Source organism: Piliocolobus tephrosceles, chromosome 11 (genome assembly GCF_002776525.5).
Source record: "Piliocolobus tephrosceles isolate RC106 chromosome 11, ASM277652v3, whole genome shotgun sequence".
Classification (NCBI taxonomy): Eukaryota; Metazoa; Chordata; class Mammalia; order Primates; family Cercopithecidae; genus Piliocolobus; species Piliocolobus tephrosceles.
The window spans coordinates 76,276,877-76,290,334 of record NC_045444.1 but is presented as its reverse complement, the minus strand read 5'-3'; the positions used below and the strand labels follow the sequence as shown (position 1 = coordinate 76,290,334).

Here is a 13,458-nt window from a genome sequence, read left to right as displayed (position 1 = left end):
GGGATTGCATTGGGGAGTTATACCTGATATAAATGATGAACTGATGGGTGCTGACGAGTTGATGGTTGCAGCACACCAACATGGCACATGTATACATATGTAACAAACCTGCACGTTATGCACATGTACCCTAGAACTTAAAGTATAATTAAAAAAAAAAAAAAAAAAAAGAGAAGGTGTCAAGGCTGGATGGTTGCATCCTTTATTGAGGTAGGTGATGCTGGAGGAAGATTGTGGGAATGGCACGGGGAGGTTATGAGTTTAACTTGAGACCTAGCTAGTTTGAGGTACTAAGAGATATTTCTGTTTGCAGGAGCATGATGCTTTTTCTTTTAAGTCTAGAACCTTTTTGTAAAGTAGAACTGGAGAGAATTTTAGTGTTTGCATTTTTATCCCAACATAATTAAAGGAAACTTCAGAACAGATACATAAATTATAAAACCAGAGGGTCATAGTTGTTTAAGATCTTAAACACCCAAAGGAATATGCTGGTAACTACTTGTATATACGCTATTTTCTTTATTATTATTATTATTATTATTATTTTTTTATTTGACATGGAGTCTTGCTCTGTTGCCCAGGGTGGAGTACAGTGGCGTGATCTTGGATCACTGCAACCTCTGCCTCCCGGGTTCAAGCGATTCTCCTGCCTCAGCCTCCCCAGTAGGTGGGATTGCAGGCATGTGCCACCATGCCTGGCTAATTTTTGTAATTTTAGTAGAGACAGAGTTTCACCATGTTGGCCAGACTGGTCTCGAACTCCTGACCTCAGTTGATCTGCCCTTCTCGGCCTCCCGGCCTCCCAAAGTGCTGGGATTACAGGCGTGAGCCACGGTACCTGGCGTTATATGCTATTTTCAGTTGTTACCAGTAGAGAATTTTAAAATACTGGTGGTTAAGAAAAATGTAAATGCAAATGATTTTATTAGGTATAAACCTGTTCATTTAGTAGGACTCGTGGTTATTGCATCAGTATTTAAACATCTCGAATATTAGATGATTGACTAAGTTTGGGAAATGATTTAAATGGTAATAATTTTGCTATAATAGGCCATAGATTATGTATTTTTTTCCTGTGCTGATTTGGAAATAGGTTTTTGAAATTTTTACCTATTTTGGAGATTCTTCAAAAGTAAATCAGTGGTGAGAAAATTTAGGTAACATATACTTCTAATATACAAAACATCGTGTCGTCAAATACTTTACTGACTTCTATAGGAATGAGACATGAAGGTTTTGAAAAATACCCAAGTTAAGTTAGCACAGTTTATAGCAAGTCGTTTGTGATATTGATTGCACTGTATAGTACTTAGTTTAATAATATTTGTAATGTATATTCAAGCTCCAGAGAGAAATGGTTGTGTGATCTACAGCAAAGAGGTTATATTTATCTTTTTCATTTGAATCACGATTATCTCTTTTTGTTACATTTAATTACAGGACTGTTCCCTGATGTGGGTGGAGGTTATTTCTTGCCACGACTTCAAGGAAAACTTGGTTACTTCCTTGCATTAACAGGATTCAGACTAAAAGGAAGAGATGTGTACAGAGCAGGAATTGCTACACACTTTGTAGATTCTGAAAAGGTACTTTTTCAGATGTTTGCATTTTGTATTGTTGGAATAACAAGACAAAATTGTGCGTGGGAAGGTACAGTGGGTGATTGAGATCCACAGACATTTGGTGAAATCGTGGTGTGAATCCTGGACCTGTTAGTTTATAGCTGTGTTACCTTGGAGAAAGTGCATAAGCTCTCTAATTCTGTTTCCTCATATGCAAACTGGAAATAATGATAGCTGGATTCAGGGTTGGTACCTTTATTGAGTATTTTTAAGTGAACAATTAGAGTCTTTTAAATAAAAAGTCATGCCTACCTTAAGAAAATCTAATATGTACAAATTTAAATTTATATATAAAAAGATAGCCTTTATTTGAAGACATTTTGAAGGCTTCTTTTGGTTATGAGTTTCCCTAGTGCATTGAAAGTAATTGCATTTGACTTTTCTGAAATACATCTGTTACAAAGAACACATGTTACTTATCTTTGCTTTAAAAAAAAAACAGTGTGGCCAATTTTCTCAGCACGGGATAACATAGTGGAAAAGAATAAGTAAATAGTCTGAGTTTAAATCTTAACTGGAACTTAGCCTCTTTTGCCCCCCATTTTCCCATCTGCAGAATGGAGATGACACTATTACATAGTCGTTGAAACTCCTTATGTTACATGTGACAGAAGACCCAATTCAAGGTAGTTTTGCCTCAGAATTCCCAGCAAGAGACTTAGGATGTATTTTGCTTCACCTGGCTTAGTTCACTCTGACTGAACTGGCTTATCTCATTCCTGAACCATATGAGTAGGTACAATATAGCTTCTGGCCTATCCTAGGTAATGCATGCTCTGTCCTTGGATCTGTGGGGTAAAGTCAGCTTCCAAGGAAGCACATAGTCATCAGATGAATAGTTGATCTGAAGGGAAGGGTGTTTTAGGATATGGGAAGGAAAGCTATAAAAATTAAATTAGAAAATTTATGTTACATGCCTAGCCCAGTAACTGACGTATAGTAAACACTCCAAATTTAATTATTATTAATACTTTTAATGCGGTTTTATATTTGTAGGGGTGACCAGATTTTTCATTGAGAGTCCCTTTTTTTCCACAAAGGATGGCCCTTTTTATCCTTATATCTGTAACATTCTTCTGTTTTGGGTAAGGATGCCAGAGATTATACTGACAGTTGGACTATCATGTGAGTTCCCCCAAGGACGTTTTACAAATGATGGAGATTTATTCTCACACATCCTCTTTGGCCATTGAAGTAAAACAGCTGGATAGTATAAAAATGTACTGTTTGGTCACTAATAGAATTATCTTCACAAACTTTATAAATTGGCTGTGGAAATTTTTATGTTGATAAGCTTTGTTCTTGTTTCTCACACTGTTACAGATTCTGTAAAATGTATGAAGCATACAAAATTGAAGGTTGTCTCTACACTGTTATGAAGGCCTTCTGTCACGTTTGGCTGAAGATTCAGATCTTTGTGTTGTGGGCATCCTCAGTCACATTGAGTGGTCTCATACTTCCCTTGAGCTATAACAGGAAGCAAACATGGGCATGCGATTATCCTGTCTGAAAGGGACACCCTTAATTACAGTGGAATTTAGTTTAGGATAAGAGAGAGCTGATGCATAACCCCTTTCTTTGTCAATGTGTCCAGTACTGGTATCTGCAATGAGTAGACAGACATCCTCAGGGCCTGTAGAGGATATGAAAAAGAGGAATATACTTTGGGGATGCGATTAGAAGTGGGTACAAAAGATAAATAAACATCTCTCTCATCTGGCAGAGGTAAAGTGGTAAGTGTAAAAACAATACAAAGAAAATACTCAAAGAATTGAAAGGAGGAAGAGCTTACCTGTAAGAAAGGACTAGAAGCCTTTTCATAAAGGTTGCAATACAGCTGGCCTTAAGGTGAGTATTATCAGGAAAAGGTATTGTCAGGTAAAGGAAACTTTTAATGAAATCACAGGGGCAGGAAAGCATTAACTATGTTTTAGGAACAGTAAAAAGTCCTATTTGGCTCAGTGTAGGGTAGATTAAGTGAGGGATTAGATGGAGAAATAAGTGAAGCTGCATTATAGTGTTGTGCATTGTCTGTGATAACCACTAATCATTCGTGGCAATTTTGGTTAAAATTAATTAAAAATAAAATAAAATTTATGATGTAGGTCTTTGGTTCCAAGTACTCAATAGACTGAGAGAAACAAAGATAAATGTCTCTATTTCTCCTCCTTAATTTCTTCCATCTTTTTTAATTCCTTTGAAGGCTATATTTGCTGTGTGGGAATACCTGTTCATTCAACTTAAGTCAAAATTTCTTTCAGTGATTCACCTGAAGAGAAAGCATCATAATTTAAAGTCAAGAATTCTAAAAAAGAAGATGAGATTTTATAAAACTTTCTGTTTCTATTGGATCTCAGATTTTTCCTTTATTCCCCCCCCCCCTTTAGTTGGCCATGTTAGAGGAAGATTTGTTAGCCTTGAAATCTCCTTCAAAAGAAAATATTGCATCTGTCTTAGAAAATTACCATACAGAGGTAATCTTGTTAATATTCTAACCTCAGGTTTTAATTCATGGAGAGGGGAAGTGATTTAAAAACTGGCAATTGGTGAATATTATAGTTTGTAAATATAAATAAATGTACTAAGGATTTATTTAAAGCGTGGTGGAAGAATCAGTGCTTCACAGTTGTTAGTATAGCCAGCTAATAAGATGACTTCTTTCCTGTGCAGCTGCATAGCTGTCTTCCCACTGCTGGTTAACTTCAGTGCATAGTCTTGTAATCAATCTTTGCAAAGGTTGTGGCATTTCTGTAAAAGGTGTTCAATGTTAACACTATTTGTGGAGCTGCAAACTCTCAACATTTATTTATATTTAATAAAGTATATTGCAGCATGTATTTTTAATTCCTTACTTACGTTGTCTGCTGTAAATTTTCTTGTAAGAGCCAAGAATCTTTAAAAACACTCTATAACTTCTAGTTAAACATGATTGAATACATGCTGCCTCCTAAAACACCATTCAAAATTGTAATAAGTGAATAAAAAAGGCACAAACCCACAAAGACAAGTAGAACAGAAGAGGAGACAGTGGCAGACATGAGATGTTAGTATTTTGGAAGCTTGAAATCAGCAGGATGAGTGATTTAACTTAAACCAAAGAACTCTGAAAGCCAATAAGAAGTCAGCTGATTCTTGCTGTAGACCCTTTAAAAGGGACCAAGTCCTTCTGAAGACTAGGGTGTAGAATGGGGCAGAAAAACAGGAGGATTTACGGTAAGTTTTTTTTTTTTTTGAAACAATCTAGCTCTGTCACCCAGGCTGGAGCGCAGTGGCGCAATCTCGGCTCATGGCAACCTCCGCCTTCCAGATTCAAGTGATTCTCATGCCTCAGCCTCCTGAGTAGCTAGGATTACAGGCGTGCACCACCATGCCCAGCTAATTTTTGTATTTCAGTAGAGACAGGGTGTCACCATGTTGGCCAGGCTGGTTTTGAACTTGTGACCTCAAATGATCCACCCTCCTTGGCTTCCCAAAGTGCTGGGATTACAGGCATGAGCACTGGGCTGGGCCCCTCCACAAGTCTTCTTGTACAACTAAGAGTAGCTATCTTTCAGTAGCCTGGCAGAAGAGTAGAGACTTACTCCTTAGAGAAACCAAATCAGTCAGGTCTAGCTGACAGTAGAGATTGGCAAAGTACTGTACTGAAGAGAGGTGAGACATACTGAATTGGAAGACCTCTGTCCCTTTTCCCTAGTTGGCTTGCAGAACCGCTGCATCCCACCTCACTCCTAAGTGATACATTGGAAGAAAAAAAACCCCATAGACATTGAAATTAATGGATCCCTTAACACATCTTGCCTGATCATCTTACAGTGTTTCATACAATTGAGAGTCCCATAACTGCAATTGACATCAGACACAAAGCTTCCTAATTTTAGTGCTTTGCATAGAAAAACAAATATTCCTAGGCCAAAACAAACAACAAAGGCACTGGAAGGAAACAGTTAATGCAAGAAGAAGGAAACTTAAAAAGACAAACACCAATCTATAACTGTTATCTTGAGATAAGAGGAAAATATTTTACCTGTTAACAACAGATGTTATAAAGATAATTCAAAGAATAATATAGGCATGCCTCAGATAATCTCAATTTGGTTCCACACCATGGCAATAAAACTAGTCACGTGAATGTTTTGGTTTTCCAGCAGTCATAAAACTTTTACACTGTACTGTAGTCTGTTGAGTATGCAGGAGCATCATTTCTAAACACAGGTACATATCTTACTAATTTATAATTATAAAATAATTTGGCTAAAAATACTAATGATCATCTGAGCTTTCAGTGAGTCATAATTGTTTTGCTGCTGGAGGGCCTTGCCTAGATGTTGATGGCTACTGGCTGACCTTGGTACTGGTTATGCCTGTAAAATTTTTAAAATGATAACAAAAGTGGGAAATAAAAAACCCAGAACAGATGAAAATCCATGGTTGAGGAAAACTCTAACAGAAAAGGATAATGAAATAGAGAGAGAATGGAAAACTAGAGGTATTATTCCAAGAGGTCCAAAATCTAATTATTAGGAATTCATAATAGAGAAGATAGAGGGGAGGAAATATTTAGAGAAATAGTACCAAAAAAATTACCCAGAACTGAAGAACATGAGTACAGATTGGCGGGGCCACCAAGTACTTCGTGGAGAGAATATGAATACAGAGCGCATGAGGATTTCACTTGTTTTTATCAGAGCGTTTGATAGTCTCCTGCTGTCGAATTGAGTAAATATGGGATGAATTATGGTTTGTGGGGGTTGACAGGCTTATCAAAGAGTTCTACTAAATGTATAGGAGTTAGTTTGTAGGGAAGTCATCTTAGATTTATTCAGTATTTTTCGCAAGTGATTTGGAGACCACTGATAACATTTTGATCAAGTTGATTTAGAACTAAGAAAAATAAATTAGGAAAAAGAATATGGATGAAAAAACAACCCTTAGAGTTTAGAGTGATCTGCTCAATAGTAACAATGTGAAATTTAAAAAAAATAAGTGCAAATCTTGTGTTTTAACCCAAAGTACTAAATTCATTAAGTACAGAGTAGAAGAAACAGCCTACATGGCACAGGTTAAAAAAAAAAAGTCTTATATAATTGGAGCTTAGTGTGAATCAGTTGCAATCATAGGCCTGTCTCAACACTAACTCAGAGTTAGTCCAATTAAGAAAAGTATATCTAAAGCAGTCAAGGGCCTGCAGAACCCTCTTATACTTTGCTACCATCCAGCCACACCTACAGCTAAGATAAGTGTCCCGTACTTGGAAGAATGACCTTGATAAACTGGAACTTGACCATAAGAAGGACCTGGATCATGAGGGGACACAAAACTGTGTCATGTGAGAAGTGGTTAAGGTGAAAGAGATTAACTAGAACTATAAACATGGTAGCATTGGGTTTTGTTCCAGAATTAACAACAGAAACCTAATTATTCAGTTGTTCCAGCATTTGTGAGCTCCTCCTTCTTGAGAGGTGCTGTTTTCTCTCCCTGAAGGTCAGAGCTGTAGGCATACCAGGCATATGGTGGGAATTTCTGACTAGGATGGAAATTTGGGCAGGTTGACCTTTCAGGTCCCTTACAATCCTTAAATTCACAGATATATTTTAGTGATAATGTAGTAAATGTAATAGTGGTTACATATATTTATACATGTAAATAATAATACTAAAACATTTTTGCTGTTGATAATTTTAAGAGCTAGAGTTCTACGTGCTGTCTGAATTTTGATCATACAGTGGTAATTATTCATGAGACAGTTAGATGTAATTTGAAAGTGACAAGTGACAATCTTTCACAAAGGGTATCATTAAATATGAATTTTTAAGGATTAAAAAATTGTGTTCAAAGTTATTAAAAAATTTTTCTTTTCAAACAGTCTAAGATTGATCAAGACAAGTCTTTTATGCTTGAGGAACACATGGACAAAATAAACAGGTACCTAAAAAGATCTCAGTTATATATTCCTTTGGAAAGACTATGTTAAAATGAATTTGCTAACATTGTAATTACAATTTTTATTACACTGTGTTTGTTAGTGCACTGAATTCTGAGATCAGATAGTATAGAGTTTTCTTTCCTTCCTTTCCTTTCCTTTTTTTCTCTTTTCTTTTCTTTCTTTCCTTTCTTTTCTTTTTCTTTTTCTCTTCTCTTCTCTTCTCTTCTCTTCTCTTCTCTTCTCTTCTCTTCTCTTCTCTTCTCTCTTCTCTTCTCTTCTCTTCTCTTCTCTTCTCTTCTCTTCTCTTCTCTTCTCTTCTCTTTCCTCTCCTCTCCTCTCCTCTCCCCTCCCCTCCCCTCTCCTCTCTCTCTTGTCCTGTCCTGTCCCTCGCTCTGTCCCCCAGGCTGGAGTGCAGTGGTACAATCTCTGCTCACTGCAACCTCCGCCTTCCGGGTTCAAGCAATTCTTACGCCTCAACTTCCTGAGTAGCTGGGACTACAGGCACCTGCTACCATGCCTGGCTAACTTTTGTATTTTCAATAGAGACGGGGTTTCGCCATGTTGACCAGGCTGGTCTCCAACTCCTGATCTAAGGTGATTCATCCTCCTCGACTTCTCAAAGTGCTGGGATTGCAGGCGTGATGGCTGGCCAGCATAGGGCTTTTTTTCACTTATCTTTGAAAGTAGCTTCTTTCCCTCTCTTTCTGGGCGAAATAAATTCATTATATTTAAGTCATCTACCATGAGAATTCATCTTAGTACAAAATACTTTTTTTTTTTTTAAAGTGGGGAAAGAGCAGTTAGAAAATAATAATTGAATTAACTTTTATTTTTGTAAATTCATCTTCTCTGAAGATCTCAACAAGCTGAACAGCAAAAAGATTTTGTGCAGTGATTTGAATTTATATTTGTGCAAAATATCTTTTTAAGTGGGGAAGAGAAGCTAAAAAATTATAATTGAATTAACTTTTACCTTTTTAAATTCATCTTCTCTGAAAGTCTTGACAAGCCGCTCAGCAAAAAAGGTTTTGTGCAGTGATTTGAGAGATTGACAGACTGGCTTTGGGAAACAAGAGGAGGAAAAGTATTAGAGAATAAGACAACCATCTCTACAATTTAGAAGCATCGATGCTTCATTGTTGAATTATCTCTTTACATGGAAATACAATAGATGCAAAAATGCAAAAGAAAAAATAAAATTTAGATTTTATTTTGTTAGTGAAGGTAGACTGCAAATACTTACCCAGGGAAGCAGTGCTCTCTTTTTACGTCCTATTAAAGAGGTTAGACAATTCTTCATTATTGAAATAGAGGTGGGGGAAAGCCTATGTTCAGATTCATCAGTATGTTAGAAACAGGAAATCACTTACACATTGGTGAAGTCACATTCCTTTTTTTTATAGTTGTTTTTCAGCCAATACCGTGGAAGAAATTATTGAAAACTTAAAGCAAGATGGTTCATCTTTTGCCCTAGAGCAATTGAAGGTAATTTTGGAATCCTTTCTGCCCTGACTGAACACAGTGAAGTCCGGTGACAGGGAAGCCTCTCTAAGGGGGTATTTGTGCTCCATTGGTGGTAACATAGCCCACACATTGTGTTTTCTTTTTTCCCAAATTTAGTGAGCTTCAGAAATCAGTTCTACTAACCTTGACCTAAATCTGAGTGCCATGTCTACCTGCTGGTCATTGAGGGCAAAGCCAATCTAGTTTTATCTCCTTTGAATGTAACAGAGGACTTTAGTAAGCATGCTTCATTTCCAAATAGTCCTCCTTGTCCTATGGAGGAAGGTTTTTAGGGACACTTTAATTAGAAGGGCTGGGTCACTGGAGAATAGTCACCTTATGATACATTGCAATTGTGACATCGATCTATAAATTCTACTTAATATGGTCTTTCTAAACAGGAGGTTTAATTAAAAAGTGATGTTTTTAAACAAGTGAGAGACTCCATCTCTTGCCATAGCTGAGTCTTTTTTTTGTTGTTGTTGTTGAGACGAAGTCTCGCTCTATCAGCCAGGCTGGAGTGTAGTGGCCGGATCTCAGCTCACTGCAAGCTCCGCCTCCCGGGTTCCCACCATTCTCCTGCCTCAGCCTCCTGAGTAGCTGGGACTACAGGCACCCGCCACCTCGCCCAGCTAGATTTTTGTATTTTTTTAGTAGAGACGGGGTTTCACCGTGTTAGCCAGGATGGTTTCGATCTCCTGACCTCGTGATCCGCCTGTCTCGGCCTCCCAAAGTGCTGGGATTACAGGCTTGAGCCACCGCGCCCGGCCCATAGCTGAGTCTTATGTAGTGTTTCTGTGTTAGGTACACGTTGATCTTTTTGACACGTAACTCAACTGTTAGCAGAAGTGCCATTTTTGTATAAATGTGTACATACTAGGTATTGACATTCATGGACCTCTAGTATGATTATGAAAGTTGGGATATTTCAGACTTCTAGACAAAGGAAAGAAAAGGTATGTTTCCTTTTACTTAAAAGGTGTTTTAGCTTGTCTTCATCTGATTGCATTTTTCATATATATATATATATATATATATAAATTAAGCTCTACATCATGATTCCATAATGTTTTTCTGTAATCATAGCATTTCAGTTGTCAAGAAACATATTGAGAAAAAATTTTAATAGTCTTACCTGTAAAGGTGAAAATATTTCCTCCATTGTCACTGTATTTTTTTGTTTGTTTTCCTTTTTTTGAGACAGAATCTTGCCCTGTTGCCCAGGCTGGAGGACAGTGGTGCAATCACAACTCACTGCAGCCTCAGCCTCCCAGGCTCAAGTAATCTTCACACCTCAGCCTCCTGAGTAGCTGGGACTATGGGTGTGTGCCACCACGCCTGGCTAATTTTTTGTATTTTTTTGTAGAGACAAGGTTTCACCATGTTGGCCAGGCTGGTCTCGACCTCCTGGGCTCAAGTGGTTCACCCACCTCTGCTTCCCAGAGTGCTGGGATTACAGGCGTGAGCCACCACACCGGGCCTTTTACTGTATTCTTAGGGGGGAAATCCAAAATTAATTTGTCCCATGGGATCTTATACAGTATTAGAATTTTATTAAACTTTCAAGGATAGGCATAAATTAGAGCAGGTAGACCAGCCATTTATTTCCCTAACTCACAAAAGTAGATTGTTATTGTTAACAACTTCCAGGAATATTTGCGTAGATAGTCATTTTGTAATTCAAAGAATCTGACTTTAAGTTGGTGTATTAGGATTCTCTATAGGGAAAGAACTAATGGGAGATATGTATATAAAGGGGAGTTTATTAAGTATTAACCTGCATGATCACAAGGTCCCACAGTAGGCTGTCTACAAACTTGAGGAGCAAGGAAGACCAGTCTGAGTCTCAAAACTGAAGAACTTGGGGTCTGATATTCAAGGGCAGGAAGCATCCAGCATGGGAGAAAGATACAGGCTGGGAGGCTAGGCCAGTTTCTCCTTTTCACATTTTTCTGCCTGCTTTATATTCTCTGGCAGCTGATTAGTTTGTGCCCATCAGATTAAGGGTGGATCTGCCTTGCTCAGCCCACTGATTCAAATGTTAATCTCTTTTGGCAACACCCTCAGAGACACACCCAGGATCGATACTTTGTATCCTTCAATCCAGTCAGGTTGGCACTCAGTATTCACCTTCACAAGTCCACCCCTTGTCAACTTGAACCCATACACATCTCCTGAGGCTTCTAATAAAGACAATAATAAGGTCATAATTATGCCTAACATAATGCAACTATCCTTTGTACAACCAGAAACGCACCAGTTCCCAACCCAAATACTGTTACATAAAGTTAGCAGTACTTAAATGCCAATATTAAGTCAGTAAATCTTTGTCGCATGATAAAGGAAAAGGAAATAAAGGTATTTTCTTAGTACAAGTATATACATGCACAAACCTGTTTTTAGCAAAAGATGGAGGAAATACTCATGACAATTATAGTCTCCATTTCTGCTGCTGATCACATGGTCATAACTAGTATTGATGACTACCTCGTTGTACTACCCATTCTGTATTCCCTTTGTATGCAGCAAGCACCTCACATCAACAAAAAGGACACCCATACAAAAAACCCCATTCAGAAGCCATCAGCATCAAAGATCAAAGGTGAATAAACACTCGAAGATGAGGAGAATCCAGTGCAACAATGCTGAAAATTCCAAAAACCGTAATGACTCTTCTCTTCCAAATGATTACAATTCCTCTCCAGCAAGGGCACAAAACTGGATGGAAATGAGTTTGATGAATTGACAGAAGTAGGCTTCAGAAGGTGTGTAATAACAAACTCCTCTGAGCTGAAGGAGCATGGTCTAACCCAATGCAAGGAAGCTAAGAACTTTGATAAAAGGTTACTGGAACTGCTAACTAGAATAACCTGTTTAGAGAAGAACATAAATCTTGAAGAACAAGTATCAATAATCAGATCAATCAAGCAGAAGAAAGGATATCAGAGATTGAAGATCAACTTAAATAAAATGTGAAGACAAGATTAGAGAAAAAAGAATGAAAAGGAATGAACAAAGCCTCCAAGAAATATGGGACTATGTGAAAAGACCAGACCTACGATTGATTGGTGTACCTGAAAATGACAGGAGAATGGAGACAAGTTGGAAAACACACTTCAGGATGTTGTGCAGGAGAACTTCCCCAATCTAGCAAGACAAGCCAACATTCAAATTCAGGAACTAGTTTACAATCCCACCAACAGTGTAAAAGTGTTCCTATTTCTCCACATCCTCTCCAACACCTGTTGTTTCCTGATTTTTTAATGATTGCCATTCTAACTGGTGTGAGATGGTATCTCATTGTGGTTTTAAAGAGTATGGCAATTCCTCAAGGATCTAGAACTAGATGTACCATATGACCCAGCCATCCCACTACTGGGTATATACCCAAAGGATTCTAAATTATGCTACTACAAAGACACATGCACACGTATGTTTATTGCGGCACTATTCACAATAGCAAAGACTTGGAATCAACCCAAATGTCCATCAGTGACAGACTGGATTAAGAAAATGTGGCACATATACACCATGGAATACTATGCAGCCATAAAAAAGGATGAGTTTGTGTCCTTTGTAGGGACATGGATGCAGCTGGAAACCATCATTCTTAGCAAACTATCACAAGAAGAGAAAACCAAACACCGCATGTTCTCACTCAAAGGTGGGAACTGAACAATGAGCTCACTTGGACTCGGGAAGGGGAACATCACACAATGGGGCCTATCATGGGGAGGGGGGAGGGATTGCATTGGGGAGTTATACCTGATATAAATGATGAATTGATGGGTGCTGACGAGTTGATGGTTGCAGCACACCAACATGGCACATGTATACATATGTAACAAACCTGCACGTTATGCACATGTACCCTAGAACTTAAAGTATAATAAAAAAAAAAAAAAAAATTTCAGGAAATACAGAGAACACCACAAAGATACTCCCTGTGAAGAGCCACGCCAAGACACATAATCTTCAGATTCTTCAAGGTTGAAATGAAAAAATGTTAAGGGCAACCAGAGAGAAAGGTAGGGTTACCTACAAAGGAAAGCCTATCAGACTAACAGCAGACTAAATGCACCAATTAAAAGATACAGACTAGCAAATTGGATGAAGAGTCAAGACCCATCAGTGTGCTGTATTCAAGTGACCCATCTCACATGCAGAGACACATATAGGTTCAAAATAAAGGGATGGAGGAATATTTACCAAGCAAATGGAAAGCAAAAAAGCAGAGGTTGCAATCCTAGTCTCTAATAAAATAGACTTTAAACCAAAAGCAATAAGAAAAGACAAAGGCATTACATAATGGTAAAGGGATCAATGTAACAAGAAGAGCTAACTATCCTAAATATAGATGCATCAATACAGGAGCACCAAGATTCATAAAGCAAGTTTTTAGAGACCTAC

At 37.9% G+C, this 13,458-nt stretch overlaps 1 protein-coding gene across 1 annotated transcript in view; it reads left to right on the top strand.

Moving 5' to 3' along the window:
* HIBCH (3-hydroxyisobutyryl-CoA hydrolase) overlaps nucleotides 1-13,458 on the top strand; it is a 125,859-nt gene that overhangs the window by 71,494 nt on the left and 40,907 nt on the right. Inside the window, exons 8-11 of the mRNA XM_026454401.2 lie at nucleotides 1,441-1,586; nucleotides 4,010-4,096; nucleotides 7,486-7,544; nucleotides 8,949-9,030. Of these exons, the coding sequence (XP_026310186.1) occupies nucleotides 1,441-1,586; nucleotides 4,010-4,096; nucleotides 7,486-7,544; nucleotides 8,949-9,030 (374 nt within the window). The remainder of the gene's footprint in view (nucleotides 1-1,440; nucleotides 1,587-4,009; nucleotides 4,097-7,485; nucleotides 7,545-8,948; nucleotides 9,031-13,458) is intronic.